At 40.6% G+C, this 22199-nt stretch overlaps 1 protein-coding gene across 25 annotated transcripts in view; it reads left to right on the plus strand.

Moving 5' to 3' along the window:
• The window catches only part of Nrxn1 (neurexin 1), a 997953-nt gene that overhangs the window by 592478 nt on the left and 383276 nt on the right, over positions 1 to 22199 (plus strand). For 4 of the 25 annotated variants that reach the window (XM_090336939.1, XM_090336940.1, XM_090336941.1 and 1 more), the window contains exon 1: positions 4744 to 5084. The exons of the other annotated variants lie outside the window; for them this stretch is intronic. In XM_090336939.1, the coding sequence (XP_090193065.1) occupies positions 4829 to 5084 (256 nt within the window). In that variant the 5' untranslated portion in view covers positions 4744 to 4828. Of the gene's footprint in view, positions 1 to 4743; positions 5085 to 22199 lie in introns of those variants that run through there. 25 annotated transcript variants of the gene reach the window in all.

Here is a 22199-nt window from a genome sequence, read left to right on the forward strand (position 1 = left end):
TTCTTCTTTAGCTCTTCCCTGTAAAATGAAGTTTTCTAGCTGATCTTTCCCTCACCTTGCCTTTATCTTTTTGGGCCACAGGCAGTAAAAGACAAAAATCCCATTGGGATATACAAATCTTTCTCCAAAGACTCTACCCTATATTTTCTATCAATGAAGAGACTAACAAATATTATTGATCCTAGTTATTCAGATAGATATTCACCATTTCTCTTCACTAGTTTTATTTGGAAGCCCTGAATTAATACCTGGCACTTTAGAGGTCATCAATAGATATGCAGAGAGTAGTGAAAACTTTGATTTTTCAACACAGTTTCTCAGCTGAGATGGAAGAAGGTAAGCCGCTTGGCTGTGTTTTCATAGTGTAGTTATTATAGTAGTAGTTATTGTTATTGCTTTTTTTTGGCAGTCCTGGGCCTTGAACTCAGGGCCTGAGCACTGTCCTTGGGTTTTCTCTACTATTTGAGCCACAGCACCATCTCTGGCTTTTTTCTATGTACGTGGTACTGAGGAATCAAACCAGGGTCCTTGTGCATACGAGCAAGCACTCTACCACTAAACCAAACTCCCGGCCCCTATTGTTTTAACATTCTATGCTGTGGTACATAATTTTGCTGTTTAAAATAGCACCCAAATATAATTCTGAAATGCTCCCTAGTGTTAAAAGTATAAAGGCTTGTAATGTCCCTTAAAGTGAAAAACCTAAGCCTATGGCTTAAATGATGAGAGTGTTTGCCAAGCAAGCACAAGACCCTAAGGTCAAGTCCCAGAGGGGTGAGAAGAAAAAGTCATGTCCTAGATAAGCTTTCTTTAGTCAAGAAATTCAATGATAATTAATCAACTATTTAGTAAATAAGATATATTTAAAAGTACACCACAGGTTATGGAAGATTGTTATTAACCATTGGATCAAAATTGTGACTAACAATTCACAGGAATATAACCCTGTATTTCCCTTTAGAAGCAATGGTTCAATATTTGCTAACTCAGCATTTATGGTGACTTTATAGACCATAATCGCTGAAAATAATGAGAATTTACTCTGTATGGAGAAAAACTTACGTTTCACATATGTTGGGCACTAGAGGGAGTCCAAATGAAGCCTTGACTTCTGTACTTTTTCAGAATCTACCATCTCATTAGGAAAGAAGGATTACATCATAGATAGGATTATTCAAAAACCACGCAAAGCATTACTTTTCTTATCAGTAGAAAGGAATTGAATATATTGTGCATACTAATCAGCTCAAATGTTTGGTGCCTATATAGAATACAGGCATAATGTCATTGATTGTAATGAACATGTGATTTTTTTTCAGTATTGTAGCATTAAATAACACATTATAAAAAATCTATTCTAACACTAAATATCACCATAAGACCTCCTTGTGAGACTGTCAGCAACATGACAGGAATACAGGAACATGATATTTGATAAAGGAAATTATGGAGCCTCAGAGAGAAGCTAAGAAGCAGTAAATGGGGGTGACAGGATCGAATCACAGTTGTCCTGACTCCTAGGTCCTGGTTCTTTTCTGGCTAACAGAGAACTGGAGCTTTGGGAACAAGTTATGAGGAGGATTTATCTTGTCTTCTTTTTCTTTTTTGAGCTCTTCAGCTCAAATCTACTGTCCTACCCCTGAGTCATAGCCATACTGCCTATTTTCTAGTGCTTAATTGGAGATAAGTGCCTGGGCTGGCTTTAAACCTTGATTCTCAGATCTCAGCCTCCTGAGTTGTTAGGATTACAGGCGTGAGCCACCAGGCCTGGATCTCTTGTCTTCTTGAAGTATCTCATTGAAAACTTAAAAATAAGTATGATTCTTCCTAATAATTTAAATACACCTACTGCCAAGATAACAGAATGGAGAAGACATGGGTATGGAATAAACCAACACAGGGTAAAAGATGTTGGATTCCCTTGATTTCTCAAGTGCAGATTAAAAGGCGTAGTTCATTTAAGTACTTCATTGAAGAATAATCTTTTCAGCAAAATCAACAATGATAAAAAAGCAAGATTTAGATTGCTACAAATTTGATTGTGGGGACCTATACCCTTATCATGGAGTGGCTGACAGATTGCAGGACTAATAATGCAGTATATGGAAGGAGAGGTATAATATCTTAGGTGTAAAAACAATATGATGATTTTCAAAAGTACATTCTAGTCCAAATGGCTACATGGGTGATTTGCTGAATTGAATCAAATCCCTTCAGAATTTTAAAATTTATTTTAATTGTGGGAGATTTTAGATTTTTGTACTTGGTCACACAAAAATGGGCTTTGAACCCATGGAGCTGGGCAGTGCTACTTCCCTGAGCAATTATTTTATTTTCTCAAAGCTGACACTCTTGCCACTGGAGCCACACCTGCATGTCCAGCTCTTCTTTTTCCTTTTTGAAGATAAGACTCTCACAAATTGTGATCATCTTACCTTAGCCTCCTGAGTACCTAGGATTGCAAGTCTAAATCACCAGCACCCTGCTTCTGCTCTTTCTGTTTCCTTTTTAAAATACCGAAGGTTGTATTTGTTCACAACAGATTCCATATAGATGGTGAGAAACTTGAGAGAAGTGCTGTGCCTGTGTGTTCAGGGTGGCTCCCCTTTGTCTTTATTCAGAATTAAAAGCAAACATCCATCCACTCACAAGACACAGTAACTTTTCTTACAATCATCTTTTGGGAACCTGGGGAATATTTCTACCATATCTTAAATTTTTTAATTAGTCTCTGGCTTTCCTTATGCAGTCTCCAGGTCTTAGATTTCTCAAAGATGTAGGTGGCTTTGCTGGGCTCTCACCTGGGTCACATGGCTTCCAGGTAAAGGTGTTCTGTTCTGCCAGCAGAATGTAAATGTCTGCTTTTCTTTGGGGGCACTAGGTATAGAAATGATTCTTCCCAAATGCTATCTTGCTTCTAAGACAGGATAAGAGAAAAGTGCAGCTCTACTCTTAGTCAAGATGGTCACAGCTGAACTTTTGCAGAGAGCTGGGGAGTTATTTCACATTTATTGAATGACCCCCCCCAAAAAAAAGCAAGTTCATGTTTACCATTTCTCTCTTGTTCTCTCTTCTCTCTTTCCATCCTTCCTTTTTCTTTCTACCTCTTCCTCCAGCTTCACCCCTCCCCCTTTCTTCTAGTTTTGATTCCCTGGAATTCCACTTTTTTTTTTTTTAAATAAGCTGTGATACTGTAGTGGGAAGAAGGACTCTTTGTTATGAGTAGCATGTGCAATTATCAGATTATCAAAACTGATACCTGAGTAGTTGGTGTCAAGCCATATTTAGCACTCTGGTTTTGAACACCTGGTAGATCAGTGTTTGGTCCAATAAAAAGTGGCACATCCTTTCCATCCTTTTAAGAGCTCCGGAGACAACTGGTTACATCTAAACACCAAGGAGAGGGGTAGAGAAGGGTGCCATTTGCCATTGTAATTCCCACGGGCAGGGTCACCGGGCTGAGGGGGGAGAGTTGGTGCGGGGGGGGGGTATTCCTTGCAAAGCGGTCCACGTGTCGCTTGGATGTGTGGAGAACGTGGGGGAGAGGCTGAGACAGGGGATTATTATTATTTTTTTATTTTTTTCTGCGGGAAGCTGGTCCGGCCTCCCTCCTTCCGTAGGTTCGTCCTCTGCATTGGAGGCGAGCTTTAGTGATTTGCTGTTTGGAGACTGCAGATTTGCATAGAGCCCCAGCCTTCACCAGCGTCTCTCTGAGTGTGTGTGTGTGTGTGTGTGTGTGTGTGTGTGTGTGTGTGTGTGAGAGAGAGAGAGAGAGAGAGAGAGAGAGAGTGTGTGTGTGTGTGTGTGTGGTTTTTCTTTTCTTTTTCTTTCTTTTTTTTTTTCCTTTTTTTTTATTATCTCTCCTCCTCCTCCTCCGCCTCCTTCTCTCCTTTCCTCCATCAGCGACTTCAGCTTTGCCCTCAACCCCGGTTCCCCGGGTTCGATCCCTGCTTCCTTCAGAAGGGTGCACTCTTCTCCGTGGAAACCCCCCTTCCGCCGGGCGGGCGTCAGTGTCAAGGAGGCGGCGGACGCGGAGATCGCCTCCGGAGCAGGCGATGCGCGCCGCTGCTCCGCGCGCTGCTGCCACCGCCGCTGCCGCTGCCCCGGGGAGGCTGGCGCGAGCCGCCGCGGGCGAGCCGGCCGGGGCTGAATGGAAGGAAGCGAGGGCTGCGAGGCGGGCTGTATGGGGCGTGCTGCTGGTCCTGTGAGCGGAGGTCGGGCGGGCGCCCGCACGCGCGGCTAGATGGATTTACCGAGTGGATTCGTGGTGGATGGCCGTCACGGGCGGGTGAGGACCCTCGGCGAGGCGCTCTGAACCATCTCCCTCCCGGCGCTGCCCCGGCCCCGCACACACGCGCACACACTCGCACACCCTCCGCACGCACCCGCGCCCCAAAGAAAACACACACACACACACACACAAAACCACACCACAACTCTCCGGGAGTGTCTTCTGCAACACCTGGAGCCCTGGAAAGCTGGAAAGAGCCACCCTCTCCCGCGCTGGCGGTTCGCTCCCCGGGGCTGCGCGTCCGGACCAGCCGTCCCCCACCCACCCCACCACCACCGCCACCACAGCAGCCTCCACTTGCAGCTGCCTTCGCCTCGGCTATGTTTCGGATTGTTTGGGGTACCAGGCACGACAGATTCCCGGACCCCGAGAAGACTGCCCCAAGGAGGGAAAGGATGGGTGTCCTGGCGCGGTGAGGCGGCCGCCGGGCCCCCCGCAGCCCTCACCCCCGCGGCGCCGCCGGCTTCGCCCTCTCCGCTCCTCTCCACACCCCCACCCCGCTCCCCAAACTTTGCCTCCCGTGGCGGGCGCCCCGCCATGTACCCGAGGATGCTCCGGTGCGGCGCCGAGCTGGGCTCGCCCGGGGGCGGCGGCGGCGGCGGCGGCGTTGGCGCAGGGGGGCGCCTGGCCCTGCTCTGGATTGTCCCGCTCACCCTCAGCGGCCTCCTCGGGGTGGCCTGGGGGGCATCCAGTTTGGGAGCGCACCACATCCACCATTTCCATGGCAGCAGCAAGCATCATTCAGTGCCTATTGCAATCTACAGGTCACCGGCATCCTTGCGAGGCGGACACGGTGGGTCTGCGATGCCAAGTTCCTGCGGGTTACCTCCCTCCCTCCCTCCTTCCCTCCCTCCCTCCTTCCCCCCCCTCCAACACACACACACACCTTGTTCCCCTCTTCCCCTCCCTGGTTCAACCCTACACTCGCTTCTGGGGCTCCCAGGGCTCCGAGGAAAGGGAGCTTCGGAAAAGGGAGGTGCGTTTGGGTGTGTTTCGTGGAAGCCACTGGGCTCTTTGAAGACAATAGAAGGGGTTGAGGGGGGGCGCTGGGTGTTTGTAGGGGGAGTGGGGATAGGCGATTTTGGCGGAGGTACAGGCAGAGAACCATGGGCATCTACTGAATGACCAGCCTGGGCCAGGTGGCTAGCCCCGCAAGAAGGGAACCTCAGTCGCCAGAAGGTCACTGGGTGGCCGGATGGGGCGCCGCCGCGCTAGAGAAGGGGACCTGGGAGCTGGGGAGAAGCAGAGGAGGGCTCTGCAGAACCTTTTGTCTGTGCTGTGTGTGTGCTCTGTGTGTGTATGTGTGTGTGCACGCGCGCGCGCGCGCGTGTGTGTGTGTGTCTGTGAGAGGGAGAAGGGGAAGAGAGAGAGAGAGAGAGAGAGAGAGAGAGAGAGAGAGAGAGAGAGAGAGAGAGAGAGAGAGAGTGCCTGCACTGCCCCACCTTCTGCAGGGACAGGAGACATTCTGGCCCCCACATTCCTCCAAAGTGATCCCGGAGTGCAGTGTCAGGGAAGTGGCCCTGGGACTTGGGGCTCACTCAACAGGAGGCCAATCTCTTCTGCCCCAGTTATGCCTTCATTGGAAAAGGAAGCTGCAGAAAGAAACACCTTCCCTCACGCTGGCCAGCCCTCCTTACCCAGCGTGAAGAGTCTCCCTGGACACAGTCCCTCTTCCACCCACTCCACCCATACACACACTTCCTTTCCCTTGGTGTAGAGGTTATGTTATTTTCTAAATGGAACAGGGAGAGGCTTGGCTACACTAACCCATTTCCCTGAGGATCTTGTGTGCAGGCCCTTGGAATTAAGAAGTTCCTGTGTCCTCCCTTTCACAGTATCTAGTTCTTCCAACGCAGAGGCAGAGTCAATGCCAGCTGGGTTAAACCAGGAGATCAGCCCAGAGGAGTTAGAGCAGCATAAGGCTTCTACCAATACCCAATTCCTTTGTAAAGAGCAGAAAGTAGAGAAGTGTCCCAGCTAGCAGGTTCCTTCTCCAAGTAGCTAATAGTTTGAGGCAGGCTCTTCTCATCTGTAGATCCGCATACACTTCTCGTTCCTGCATTTGCCCAAACTAACTTATCACTGATGTGTGTATTTCCTCGTTCCCAATTTTCTTTTTATTCCCACTTATTTACAAAGCAGAGTAAAAGTTGTAAGCACTTCTTGTCCTTCTCCACCTCTTTATTGCAGGCCCCTCTTTGCAGTTCTGCCTTAGATTTTTTTGCCCCTCTTCAGTATTTTACACTGCCTTGGGGCATCCACTGGTGATACCAAGTACAGTCTCTTCCCCAGAGGAAGTCTTCCTATCTGGGGACAATTCTGGTTAGCTCTGAGAAGCCATAACATTATTTAAACTAAACGAGACAGAGTCACCCTGGCAACCCCTCCTTGGGAGTTAAAAATGCTCCACTGTGGGTCCTAGAAATTGACTCCTTTCCTCCTTCCTCTGCTGCTCTCCCAGGGACCCCCCCCTTTTTTTTTTTACAAGAAGACCTAATATGCATAGTCCAAACCCGAGTTTCCTAGCTACAAGTATCAGAGAGTAGATTGTTCGGAAACAGTAAGGAGTTTCTTGTGCTCTCAGTGCTAGGTTTCAGTGCTCTTGAGGACAGCTGCTCCCTTTACCTGGGCACAGTCCATCACCACTGCCCTCCCTGCCTTTGTGTGGAATTGCATGAGTCCCATAGCAGGGAACTGAGGGACAGAGTGTGAGTGTGTGAGTGAGCTGTGGGGAGCAGAAATGTACCAGTTAGAAGCTTAAGGCAATAACCTCATATGCATATTAACTTCTTGTGTGTGGTTCCTGCTTCCTCTCTTGGAAGGAGGGCCTTCTGAAGAGAGGGTGACTGGGAAGCAGAGATGGGGGTGGGGGGTTGAAGGGGGACATCAAGGAGTCCCTGCTGCACAGTAGGCCACTCCTTTCCCATTCCAACTGCAGTCTCTAACCCAGGCAGGCGCCGTCTGCTGGTCTTTGCAAACATTTCTTTCTCTCCACAATACAACCCTGGTTTTTGCATGTGAATGGGAAAAAAAATCAGGTGTATCTATCACTGAAAAAGACTGCATCATTGGAGGGTAGTGCATAAAATTCTGTGTGAGGAGTGGTTGGTTTTGTTCTTTGGGGTCAGATAACTTTACTTCCTTCGGAGGTGTTAGTGAATGGCTGTATTTGTAAAGCTCTCCCCAGTTGCTTCAGACTCACTCTTCTAAGAGACTGTCCCTATTTTCCTCATTCTTCCTCTTCTTTTTGGATCAGCAGAACAAACTTGCCAGCCAGGTTCCAAACTTCATGAAGTAAATGCCAGGCAGGTGTGAATCTTAAAGTCTATTTTTTTTTTCCTCTTGAAATGAGGGAATCAACTCTACATGAAGCAATATAAGCCTCTGGGAGTAGGAGATGGAGACTGGTAAGGTGGAAGGGTAGAGGGGCAGAGAATAGGGCAGGAAGGGGTGATGGCTTCAAATAAACTAAATAAGGAAGAGGTGATGTTGCGTTTGTTGGGTCAAGAAGTTCCCTGAATATTTATTTAATTACTGGAATAAAGGGCTCATAGGGAAAGAATATTTTATCCTGATCAAGGTAAGCACGAGTATAGGAAAATGCAAAGGTAATTACATGATCTATGGCCATCAGAAAATCAAGGCAGGTCAAAATACGATGTAGTTCAAAAATAGAAGCTATGTGTAAATGAACCCTTTGTAGGAAAATTTCTGAGAATCCTAGGGTATTTTTTTTTCCATAATAGGGAATACATGCAAATGCTTCAATGTGCAAAAGAAAAAGACTGTGTGGTATATTTTAGGAATAAAATTGAGTCTCCTATGTTTGGGAAACTGCTGGGTTCATTCTTCTTCATTTTCTCATCATGCTATGCTTCATTTACACTGTTATGAGGTGTCACTTACAAGGCTTGCAGGGTGCAGAGTGAGCTCATGGCTACCCCTGAGTGTCTTTGCACAAGCTGACCCAGTTGCAGGGATTAGGAGTAGGAAGTGCATCTATTGAGAACACTGCTCTCTCTTCCTTTATTTCACCTGCACTTCATTCACATTTAATATATATATATATTATATATATATATGGAATTTGTTTCCAGTTAGATGCATGGAGAATTGTGTGAATGTAAATGATAAGCAAGTCTGCTCGTAAGTAAAGCCAACAGGAGTCCAGAATAGACCTGTGTGCTCAGCCAGTACTGTTTCATGATGTGCCATATGTGCCGAGTGTGGGATGATGTCAGTGCCAGGCTCAGGTTCCCATCTTGGCTCCTAGCTTTTCTAAGTACCTCTGCTCTACATACTTTGCAAAATGAGCTTATAGGCTTGCAATAATTTCAGGAGATAAAGGAAGGAGAAAGCCATCATAGATCTGAACACACCATTCCCAGCCTTTCTCCTCCCACAAATATGAGCTCTGGAAATTATATTACTCTCCTGAGCTTATACTATTAAGGGGCAGAAAGGGCTTTCCCAGGAGAAAATGCTAACATATTTTTAAAATGTGGTTTAAAACCCCCCAAAAAACCTCAAAAAGCAAATAACTAGCTCAATGCTGTTATATAAGGGTCATCATTACATGCTGAACGTATATCATTATTAATTCTGAGTCACTTTCAGTACACATACTATATTTCTAAGAGAAGGGGTGGGTTTTGAACGGAGTTTGAATTCCATTTAACTTGTCAGACTACTGAGCTTATTATAGATGGGCCAGGAAAAAAAAATGGAGCCAAATCTCTGATCAGAGTCAAAGAGGAATTTAGAATCAGAGCTTTGTGTCCAATCGCCGAGAGCAATTCCCGAATCTCAGAGGCTTTGAGACTAGAACTGAGAGGGTCCTCCATGGGGCTTAATGGCTGATCTCTTGGAGTAGATTTCATTGCAAGGAAGACAGTCCAGAGTTCAGCTTCCAGCATGTATTAACAATAATGCACACAGCCAGAAAGGCTGAAGGCCTCTTACTGGTGTCCCACTGATCTCTTTATTGATTCTGCCCAGGAGGTTTCTGTTGTTCTGTTTTTTTTTTTTTTTTGGTTTTGTTTTTGTTTGTTTGTTTTTTTTTTTCTAGGAAGCAGGAGGTTGTCGTGTGATAGGATCCTCTGTGGACTGTTTTAGGTGTAACCAAGAAGGTTGGCAAAACCTTTCACATTATGTTCTACATTGAGAAAAATAAAAGCCAGGTTATTCTGATAATTCCTTCCTATGTGTGACTTGGGAACATCTGTACTCTAGCTGTTTGGCTAAAGTAGGCATTACTGCTCCACACATTTTTCCACTGGCATCTTGATCAAAAGTGTATATTATGGAAATGCTGTTTAGTCCAAATAACTAGCTAATAGTTCTGAAGAATCTTTCAAGCAATCATATTCTCAGGAATGACACTCTAGATTTTCCTTGCCCTAAATGTTAATGTATTCTTCCATAATTTTTGTTCCATAATGTATTCTTCTGTAATTTTTGTATTCATTTAGTAAATATATTAGAAATACCCTCCTCCATGGGCATGTTTTTACATGTTTGTAGCAGGTAACAAGAAGGCCTGGAAGGTAGGGGAATTTAAGAGGTGGGAAGTAAAGCCAGGATACCCGTGGTCCAATCACTAAGATTCAACTGAGCTCTAAAAATCAAAGCTATTAGTAGAGTTTATCCTTAAGAAAATAAACAAAAATTCTTTTATTATATGAACAAGTAGTGTCCTAACAAATGAGGGAAAAAAACACATAAAATGTATATACATGTAGCAACCATCTGGGACATAACATAAAATGATCCGATAAAACCATAAAAGAGTGAATTTTATCTACATCACTTTTTATTTTCCTTTAATATTAAAACTCTAGAATGAGCACAATTGCTCTCCTCCATGTTGCTGCACATGCCTCTTGTAGAAAAACCTACAACTTTTATTTTTCAAATAGAGACAAGACTCATTTTGCCAATGTATTTAAGGATGGTTTATTGATTTAAAGGTGCACAGAAACACATGATTTTGGCAGCGTGATCTAGTAAAGATAATTTGTGGAAACAAATCTATGTGAAAATTTGACCATTGTTTATTAGCATAACTAAGCCATTCATCTTCCCTAAGAATGTTTTTGTAAAACAAAAAATGGAAATAATGTTAAGTTATATCTGTATATAGAAGGAATAAGATTCTGAATTTGAAAAGTGCCTAGACTCTATTTAGCAGTTTTCCAATAAGGTTTTTTTTTTTAAAAATAATTAAGAGAATTTAAAAACTAACTATGCTTACTGGAAATTATAGACCTTGAAATATGCAGAACAGAGTCACAGTCTTGAGTCTGCTACCTACCGTGTGACTTCTGGAATGCAATTACTGTTGGTTTTCCTTCGAATGAATACATGCCTCTCATTTGATCAATATGGCAACAGAGATCTAAATAATTTGAGAGAACTACCCAGAGAGTCAAAGCAGATTAGTTGGCAGAGTTGTAGAATCTCTAGTTTCTAAGTCATCTTCCTCTTCATTTAAAATACCCATCCATGAAGCCTTGTCTCTAGTAACGGAGGTGGGGCTGAACTCATTCATCACGGTAGCAGCATACCATCAAAGACTATTCTTTTTAAGAGATAATCCAAACTAGAGCATGGTCTCTGAGAAGAGAACAGAGTGCCTGGTCTTGATGTGGAGAAAACCATCTTTAGTCTACTGTTACCCATCTCCACAGTTAGCCATCAGTGACTCATTCATGCTACACCATGTGTCTCTTTTCAGTGAAAAGCACAAATTGTTTTTCAAGATGTTCACAATGTTGATAATAATATTGAGAGTGGCTTTTTATATTGTTTTGTCAATCATATGCTTATCTCTTTCCGTCTTCCTCTTTCCCTCTCTTAAAAATAGTGGACAAGCAAACCTCTAAGATCAATTCTAGTTCTAAGATTTCTTTGAACATAGATCTGTTTAAATTCTCATACTCTTGTAGTCTTTTCCAACAGTCTCCTTAATTAGAAGTATGCTGTAACTATAGATATTTCTGCAATGATTGAACACAAATTCCTTAAGCATTCTAATTTTGGTGCATAGAAGTCATAGCTTGGGCTGAGGTTGGGGATCATTTTCTTAGGTTTTTCCTTTCAGATGATGTCTCCAGAAATCTCTTTGAGAGTCATCTGTTCTTACTGGGTGCAGGTGGCTCACAACTGTAAATCTTACTACTCATGAGGCTGAGATTTGAGGATCTCAGTTCAAAGCCAGCCTCAATAGGAAAGTCCATGGGACTCAAATCTCCAATCAATCATAAAAATGCCAAAAGTAGAGCTGTGGCTCAAGTGGTAGAATGCTAGCCGTGAGCATAACAGCTCAAGGATAGCATCCAGGTCCTAAGTTCATGCCCCAGGACTCGCATACATACACACACACACAAAAGTCTCTTTGTTTGATCTTCTTGCCTAGACTTTTCTAGTCTATGTGGGGTATGAAATATCACTCTGCAGGGAAACTTCTAATCACCTTTTAAAATATTCTAAATGTAAGATTTTCTTCAATGTTGATCACATAACAATTCATTTTCTTGAACTTCTGACAGAAGTGAATGACAGCACCTGTCTTTTAAGTGTGTATTTCCACAGTGCCTTCATAAGAAGTGTCTCCTCTCATCTTGCACACACTCCTGTAAGGGCTTATGATCATTATTTTGCTGACAAAGGAGGAGATTTAAAGAGGTCGGTATTTTGCCAAGTCTGTTCCATTAGCAAGAAGCCACACTGCTTTTGCTTTCCAATGGCAGTATGCTAAGAGACTTCGTTTTGAAATGAATACTGCATTCGAATCTGAGACTGAATTTAATTCCAGGGCCATGATGTTTTCCATTCTCAAAAAACAAAAAAACACTGCTTCTTCTTTCAGTGTTCAGTAAGAAAAAATGAGTAATCCATGCATCTCTGAAAATTTATTTCTTTATCTGTGTGCTTATTTATTGACACGTGAAAACCCCTCATATACACAGGGTACACATAATGTTTTAGCATGGCCACATATTGTGTAGTATTTATTATTATTTTCTTTTATGTCAATACTGGGGCTTGATCTGATGCCCCTGGAGCTTTACCATGGCTTTTTTGCTCACTGACAAGAACTCTAGGTGTCATACCTCTTCACAGAATTCAAATCACAGTAAGCAAAGTTTTTTTCTGAAATATTTATCATTCTGCTTAGGTGAAAGTATCCCAAGAATTTCAAGTGAATAGAGATATGAAATTCATCCTTGTATATCAATGGTTAGGATTCCAGCTAATCTTGTACTGATGATAAATAACTAGTAAGATGCGAATGAATTGATAAAGAAGGACTATTTTCAAATTTAACCCAAAATACTATACTTAGCAATAAAATGTTATAATGAAGTAAAAACAATTATACTAAAGAGCTTTATTGCCAAATGTTGATAATTCCTTGAGAGATTTGGTTTTAATTACCAAGTATACAGGCAGATAAAAGGGACCTGATGCATTGATCATGTGAGATTACTGTCTGGGAAATCTGTGAATTGGAACAGAGACAGTATGGAAACACATTTTAGTATATTTCAATATTATATTAAGGGAATTACCTTAAGGAATCCTTTTCACTATATAATCCTAAGTTTAAATAATTCATTGCAAATGTCATAAACACTTTTAGTAGCACCTTTATTGTTATTGTTATTTATTTTAGTCAGTTGTGGGGCTTGAACACTGAGCCTGGGAACTATCCCTGAGCTCTTGATCTGAAGGCTAGCACTTTACCACATGTCATAAACATTTCTAAAGCAAGGTGACTGATGAGTATGTCCACAAATATAGTCATTTGCTTCACAAATGACTTCTACTAGTTATTAGTATGAGAACTATCTGAAAATTAGCAGGCAACAAAACAAAAAAAATAGTGTTTTAAAAAATATGTGGTAAAATATAAGGCAGAGGCAGTTATGGATTTAATGTTATTTCTGCATGTTTTTGGTTTGTTGTTGTTGTGATTGATTATCCAAAGTGTGAGTAGTTGGAGTGTATAAAGTACATCACATCCCTAGGCGTGACTAATATTTGGCTCTACAATCTCAGTTAGGCCAGAGCGGCATCCCAGTATCAGGATACTTTCTCAGAAGTTAGCAGTAGCACAGTTTAGAGGAGGGAATAGTTTTCTTGATAAATTCCCACTTTCATATTTGGAGAGATTTCTCTGCTGATGTGATGAAGATATTAGTTTGTGTCTGTGTATCTATGCCATCTTGCACTTAGGTATCCTTTCCACTGATCAGAAATGTTATAGTCTGCTATAGAGAAGTAATACTGAATGTGACTAACTTAAATACCTCTGGGAATTTTTGCCTAGAAGATGTATCTGGAAAGTGAACTGTCAGTTTGGTGTGCAGTGTATTGTTGGAGAGTGTAGTTTCTTCACGTTTCGTATTCATTTCTGCAAATATTGTCCTATTGGGCCATGAATGGCCTACATAGTCATAGACAAATTGACCATTTTCTAGATAATAACTTGTTTCCTAAGTTGAGAGAGACACACTTTTCTCAACCTGAGGTTGCATTTCCTCAAAGTCCACACTTGAATATTTTCAAAACTGTAATGTGCTTTCTTGGTCATTTTTCATGTCTTCCATCAGAATATTAACATATGCTGGAATAAGATGAATACCAAATTAATCTCTGTCAGCAAAGTGGTTAATTGGACATGCTGTTAAATATGCAAATAGGTGTTTGGCTTTCCCACTCATTCCTTTGCTTGGGACTCATGTTAAGTGAGGTACAGGGATTCTGACGCTGCTTATTGTACCCTAATCAAAACACTACTAATGGGTTTCTGATAAACATGTTCAATCAAGAGACTTGTGCTTTTGCAGCTACATGAGGTAGTGGTGCCCAGGTGTCCTTGTGATGATGATTAAAATGTAGAGGAACAGTCTCTTTGTTCTTGTCAAGAATAAAACTATTGGGTTGGTCTTCTTCTTCATAAATGTAAAAAAAGTTTTTTTTTAAAGAAGATATTTTAAAAGTAAAATTCTCACTGTAGAAGAAATTGACCACGCTTTTGGTATTGAGGAGGTAGGGAGTAGCTGAAATTGGATATGACTTTGCAGCTGAAAGGCTATGTGGAATAACATACAGACCCAGGCACAGAGGTAGTCTGTAGCCAGACTACTTCTGCATCATATATTTATTGATTAATTTGGTCTTATTATATGTGCCGCGTACTATTCTAAACTCTGAATACTCCATCATTTTAACCTTCCATACAAGAGGGGGTAAAGATTAGGACAAGGTGCTTATTTAAAAAACAAAAGCACCTTGTACCAAAACTGGAGGTCTGAGGCCTAGATTGAAACCAAGTAGGCTCAAAGGGAAGTTCATGCTCTCATCCACTACATCATTCTGTCAACACAGAGTTTAACTCAACTGATGTAATATTGGGACTCTCTCTCTGTCTCTCTGTCTCTGTCTCTGTCTCTCTTTAATCTCCATACCAACTGCCATATCATCAGTAAAGAAGTGAATGATTTAAGATGTTGATTTATGTTTGTTAACAACTTTCATTGTACTTGGTAAATATAATCCCCAACAATTGATAATTTGCAATGATAGTAGACTAAATTGCAAGCACATCCATGATTTATGACTTAAGGGCAACAGTTGGAATCAGTCTGATTTTGTGACTATATTCTCCTGAGATCAAAGAAATCCTTCTGTAAATGGTTAAATTATAGTGTATATTTCCAAAGTTGGGGTACAGAGGGAAGACAAATAATAGTTGACTTGAAGTATCCAAACTTTAAGTGTGGTCTTTACAGTTGAGAAACCTTGAAGATGTTTTTTTTTTTTTTTAAATCAAATTGCGTTCCTTCTGTATGCATCATTTCTGAGAGTTTGGAGCACTGAAGTATTTCTGAGATTCATTTTGGATGACTGGAATTCAGCTATAAGTTGGCTCATAGCAAATTCTTTGAAGTGTGACTCTCACAACTACATTTTTCCTTAAAGAGCTTTTTGTATCTTCATTTAACACCAGAATTTTCATTATAGTTATTTATTGGCATTCCCCACACTCCATTTCAAATAACAGCGCTGGAATTCTGGAAATTTCCTTGTGAGATTAAAGGATTAGTCAGCTATTCTCTGAACAACTGACCTTTTTTCCCCCCTCTATCTCTCTGATCTTACATTTTCTTAAGCATAAAATTGAATCCCCAGTATCTGTTTTTGTAAGATTATTGTAAGAATTTTATATTTTCTGTAGGCATCTGACACAGGACCTGATAAATGGTTGTGGCTTCTCAAAGTGATAGGTAAATCTCCCTGTGGTACACTCACAGTGGGTCTTCTTTGCTAAAAAAAGAGCTGATGTTAATTATATGGAAGACTTCCCTTGAGTTCTTTTAAAGCATTCTTTTAAGTATTCTTAACATTTTAGACTAGCCTTCCATGCTGCTTCAGTAAAGACAGGTGTTAGACCTGAGATACTTTCCTGGCATAGAATGCATCACACACAGGATGACACCAATGTTAACAAGAGGATATTCTGTAGAAAACCAACAATATGTATGTCTTCAGTCCCTGTGGGAGTTACACCAGGGATGCAGCAGCACAGTAAAACTTCCAGGCATTTCTGTGTTGGAAAGTTTTTATTTCACTTTCAGATTTTGGCTTTTAAAAGGAGATTAGGCATCCATCCTTAAGATAGGCTTGTGAGGAGAGGATAGGGTGGGGAAGGACTTTGGAGAATGATTCATCTTGGGTATCCTATCAGCTCCAGAAAATGTCAGCAAACACAAAGCTGTATCACCTGGCTATGCTTCAGCTGATAGGGAATTTGGCAAGAGAAACAGTGCTTCCTGGCCCAGAAACTAGTGTCACTTATGCCATGGCTCGTTGGGAAGTCTAGTATTAAAACAGAGCGCACACATTTCAGCATGTTAAATACAATGGAAATACCCAACAAGTGGAATTGAATCACTCATTTTAAGATATAGCTAATGAGATTTCCCTTCTTGAATACTTGTTTGTTAAACACGTCATTTGAAATATGATGTAAAAATCAATGTTAATAAATTTTTAAATAAAAAATCAAAACAATATAGCTAATCTGTTTCTTAAAATAAACATTTTTATTTCTCTGTACTCATGCTTAAAAGTTTCCGTGTTAATCTTAAAGGAGACTCTTTTTTCTTTCTTTTTTTTTTTTGCCAGTCCTGGGTTTGAGCTCAGGGTCTGAGCGCTGTCCTTGGACTTTCTCAAGGCTAGAGCTCTACTACTTGAGCCTGAGCACCACTTCTGACTTTTTTCTATTTATGTGGGACCGAGTAATTGAACTCGAGTCTTCAGGCATTCTAGGCAAGCCCTCTATCACTAGGCCAAACTCCCGGCCCCTGATGACTCTTTCTTTAGCAAAGAAAAATTTATGTCAATTGGACCCAAACAAGTTTCTTTCAGCAATTTGGCCAACTAGGATAGTCTAAAAATCATTGTAGAGAGGACTTCATCACATAAACCTTTGAGGTGTATCAACAGTCTGGAATTTTTAGGATCTGAGTAGATCAGTGGATGCAAGGTGTGTTTTAGAAAACTGGAAATGAAAAATGTTATTGTCTTTCTTGTCCCTTATCCAGGAGGAATGTGATGCTGATTAAATCTTATGTAGGAAAGTATATAGCCTGAATTTCTTCTACTCATCTTAAGATGCTGGTCATTTCTAGCTATATGTGTTGGTGCAGTATATTGTTAGTCAAAAGAATTGACTAGTTCCTCCTTCCTCATACTTCCATTGTGTTTGGCAGGTTAGATGGAATGCCTGCTATTTGGGAAATAGGAACTGCAAAGATCAAGCTCTTGAGGAACTCTATATTCCATCCCCCCAGAAGTCAGAGAAACAATACCCAGGGAAAGCTCTCTGAGGAGGGTCCTGGAGAGACTGAAAGATAGACATGGACAGAATAAAGGGGGCTTCTTTGATACATAGCAAATATCACTGGCAGAAAATTGCCATCTTCACTGATGCCTTATTTGAGATTCATAAGTTAACTTTTTTCTGGTGCTGGGGTTCAAGCCTGTGACATCATGCATAGCTAGGCAATGCTCTGTCACAGAGCTATATACCCAGCTACATGTGGACCATCTTATTTTACAGCATGTAGAGACTGAAATATTTATTATTTTAGTAATTCCAGACAACTGCCTACACAAATGAGTAACTTTGTGTGTACATGCGTGTATGTGTATTTTGCTTAGGTGTAAGAATCACCAAATAACATTACTTCCCATCTTCCCCTTGAGGGAAGACAGCATATAAGAGATCTGATTCTTCACTTGAATAAAAAGCATTGTTGTGCTCTCTGGAAGTTGCTTGGAAGCCAGCAAAGAAGACGCTATTGAATGGGGGACAGGCTTCCATTGCAAAACCCTCCCACTCTGTGCAGAGAAAGACTCCATCCTTCCCTTGTGGTTGCTTTGATACACTTACTGTTAAAAAGCCCTATGTCTAGAAAGAGAATGAATGACATAAGCAACATGTGCAGTGAGCTATTTGTCCTTACAGAATCTCATTCATGCAGCCTCCTCACTCACAATAGGCAGATATTTAGGTTATTACCAAAATGTGGGTGTTTACACACGCTCTGCTGGCAAATCATTCTTCCAAGCAAGTGCCAAGAATGAATGCAGGGACCAATCAACAAGTGCTTATCAAGTGCCTGCTGTTTTGGGGGAGGATATTGTCATACATTCTGCCAAAGGACCCAGGGCCTGAAAGAGGCTGGAGAATGTATTCTACTGTCTCCAGTTTTCAGTCTTACCTGCCTGTCTTATGTCCCTTCTAGACACATCAAGGAGGCCTTGCAGTGTCCTGCAGTAGCCACAGGAAAGGTCAAATTCATTTCTTTTCATCCCTCAACTGTTTTTCTGCCACTTCTGTGACCTCATGTGTACCACTGCACAAGGTGTCTGCGCACACATCCTCTCTCATTACAGATGTTCATAGGAGACTGACCTTGGGTTATTGGGGGAGCTTTTGATTCCATTCCCATTTTGTGTGTATGTGTGTGTGTGTGTGTGTGTGTGTGTGTGTGGGGGTGGTCTCTTAGGGTTTGTGGATTGGCTTCTCGGGTTTCTCTCCTGCAATCTCTATTAGAAGACTGTAACTTAAGCCTGGAAAGTTTTTACCTTCCTTTTGCAAATTGAGAACTAGTGTGAGTTGATCACTCTAAGAGCTATGACTGAGTCATATTCCTGACTAGCAGAGCTGGGATTTTAACCCACTAGACTGGTTCTCTGAGCCTACTGTAATCTCTCCTGTCCACATAGGTGAACACCCACAATCTGTGCACGGTCTATAAATGACCAAGGAAATGACTACATCTAATGATTCTACAGGGATTCTGAAAAGGAAACCCAGGCTCTGCAGAGCTTCTCAGCTAGGAGAAAAAGATACAATGAAGTGATGATCTTTCAAAGTAAAATTAAAATAGAAATTATTTGCTGAGACGATCAAGGATATTGCTTGTCCATTAATGAATTTCCTTTGAGTGATGGTTAGATTTCTTGTTTCTTGGCATTTGTCTCTTGAAAAAGAAATGATTTCAGTTGGATGAACTCATTGGCTTTTTGATTTGTTGAAATAACTTTAAAAAAAAGGAAAGAAAGAAGGAAAAAGAAAATGTATATAACTTGGAGGAAAAAAATATCCCAGGCATAATACATCTTGATTTAACTAATGCTATAAAGTTTTTTAGATGAACAGTGACAAGAAGCTATATATAATTAAAATACTCAATTACTTCTAGGGAATTATTAAGGAGCACTTGGAAAATTAAGCTATTCTGTCAAACACTTAATCATGAAGGCATTTTGTTCTTCCCAGGGATGACAAGTTTTCAGAGTCTGACTTTCTAAATGTCTTTTGTTCATTTCTGTAGAAAGGAATATGCATAGCTGTAGATGATCAGCGTTCCCCTTGAAGCAGTATCTTTCCAGCTAAGTGAGGGTGGATATTTCCAGTCATCAATGAGCATAGAAATTAGGCTAAAATACCCTACAGCATGCTTATACAAAAACTCTGTACATTTGCAAAGCAGCATTGTTCATTTCCCCAGATTAAATTCCCTGAGGGGTGGAAGCATCTTTGTTGTATCTGAGTCCCCACAATATTCCAAGTAGTCAAATATTTATAGATACTTTCATTGAAGGCCTTCTTTGTTTTCATAGACTTGGCAACATATGTATTCTGCTAGTTGGGAGTAACTTTAAAAGGTAGATAAAAGAAGGTCATAATTTTTAAATTAGATTAAAGGCTGTAACACCTAAATAGTTGTCCCATTGCATGCAAAGCTACCATTACACATTCATTTCCTTGAGTCTTGATATATTTGATTGAAATTCATTGTATGGTGAAAAGAACATGAAAATTGAAGTCCTCATACAGAAGTTGGTCTCATAGTGTCTCTAAATGGAATAAAATTGGTTAATTCCTCTTCTTAATAAGCCAGATTACATAAGGAATAAGTGAGATAATATTTGTAAAAGGCTATGTAATTGTATTTAGTTAGGAGATGAACATTGTAATAATATATTAACTTAATTTAGCAAATGGTAATACTTTGTACAAAAGAAGCTCATGATTCCTCGTATTTATCTAATTCATATTGTTATAGTTGGTGGTGGTGATGGTGGTAGTGGTGTGTACGTGTGTGTGTGTGTGTGTGTGTGTGTGTGTGTGTGTGTGTGCGTGTCAGTATTGGTGATTAAACCCTGGGCTTTGTTCTCTCACTTGGCTTTTTTGATCAAGGCTAGAGCTTTACCACTTAAATCACAACTTCACTTCCAGAATTTTGTTAGTTAATTGGAGATGAGAGTTTCTCAGATTTTGTCTGCTTTGTCTGTGTCTGAGTTGGCTCCTCAAATCTCAGCCTACTGAGTACCTGGGGATGAGTGCAATGGCCCCTATTTTAGAAGCTAAATATTCTCCATATTTAAATCGCCACAATCAAGTATAGAACCTATAAAGTTAGAATGATTGGGTGGCACCCCATGAGAGATTTGGGAAAGTCTGAGATAGGGCTCAAGAATTTCAATTTAAAATCAGGATATAGTCACTAGTTATCTCAGCTACTAAAGTGATCTGGAAGACTGGGGCCCAGGATGGCCTAAACCATATGCAAACAAAAAAATTTTTTTAAACTATAAACTATATATTTCTTACATAACCATTTCAGAAAAGGGGATTATGCAATCATCAACCAGTATTGCTAACTGATGGACATTGCTTCTTTATAGGCCTCGAACACTTTATCTAATAGCAATTCATACTAGTGAGTGTTTAATATCCAGACAATACAAAGTGAATCTTGTAGGAAAACATCTCCAAGTTGATATCTCCCTTCATCAATTATGGGTAGAATAGGATAATAACAAATTGATAAATTGTATTGCCCTTCTTCAAGAAGTATTATTGCACGTGAGAAGTATTTATGTAAGAAGTAGACTGCATGAAGTTTCTTTCAAGGTTCATAACAATTGTGTTGATGGCTTAGAATGACCTTGAACTTTTACATCGATTTTGCCTGGCGTTTACTCTTCAAGGTTTTATATATTAATGTGTTCTTTTCATCAGCATTCGGCAATTGCCTTTTATCCTATTTAAACACTCTTTGGTGTTATATTATCAATGTCCTTAGAAAGGATATTTTTAGTCTATTATGCAAACTAAGGTGTGGTTTCTGGATTTTTTTTCAAGATTAAAAAAAAATTTCCGAACATTTTTTTTCTTTGACCAGGCAAACTTTAAAACAGGTGTTACTTTAGCATGCGTTCCCATCATATGCTAATGTCAATGTTTCCGATTTTGTTAATACCTTTTCCAACTTCCACTTTTAATGTTCATGATTTTTAATGCTAAATATTTTATGAACTTCCTAAAAAGCTCTATGCTTTTAATAAAGACGTTGTGATTCTTCCTCCTTTTTGAATTGATGTGATGACAAACATCCTTCCAGAATTAAAAATTTGGTATGTGATGAGGGATTTAACTATTAAGTAGTGTTCACACCGACTTTTACAAATCAACACTGAAACTAAAGCATATGAAATGCCCCAGTTCAAGGTTCTTTCCCTGCTCTGTTGTGCTTTTCCCTAGCATTATTCATGAGGTCTCCAGACCCAGGGTAATCTAAGAATATGTTATCCTTTGTGAAGAATTTTAAGTCAAGCAACAACCATGGCAGTAAACAAACTCTGAGAAAGTAAACAAGTTTTCCATTTATAGTTTGAAAATTCTTATTTTTTGAGGTGCTTTATTCATTCAGATTTACGTGTGCTGAGAGCAGCCATAACTCCTCTCTGTACTATTAAGCTGACAGTTTAAAATGTTTCCTTGCTTGATTTTTATTATGATGGAGATGTTCTAAGAGGAGAGGAAGTAGCATGAGATCTGAAGAAATGGGGAGTATAGGTATTGAGTGGAAGGATTTTAAAATGTGAACATCTTGGCAAGTGAAATCTGAAGGACAAGGTCTGTGATTTGGATAAGACTGAGATGGGGGAGATAGCAGAACATTCATAATCATAATATCCAAAGACCGCCACAGTTAAAATATGGCCACATAATATTTTTTTAATTTTTTGGTAGTTGCTTATTATGTAATTATACTTTTATATTTTTAGAAGAGGACTACTTGACAGATCATGGTCATAAAATATTTTCTTTTCAAATTAAAAGCATATGGTAGCTAAGAATGAGGCATACAGACCTGTAATCCTAGTTCCTTGAGAGATAGAGTCAAAAGAACTAAGATTCTGAAAACCAGCCCAGGCAAAGTCAAGGAAACCTTGTCTCAAAAGCAAAATAGCAACAAACTGGCTAGGGCAATAGATCAAGAGGTAGGATGCTTGCCTAGCGTGCTCAATATGATCA

This window comes from Megascapheus bottae, chromosome 7, assembly GCF_031878675.1.
Source record: "Megascapheus bottae isolate mThoBot1 chromosome 7, mThoBot2.hap1, whole genome shotgun sequence".
NCBI classification, from domain to species: Eukaryota; Metazoa; Chordata; class Mammalia; order Rodentia; family Geomyidae; genus Megascapheus; species Megascapheus bottae.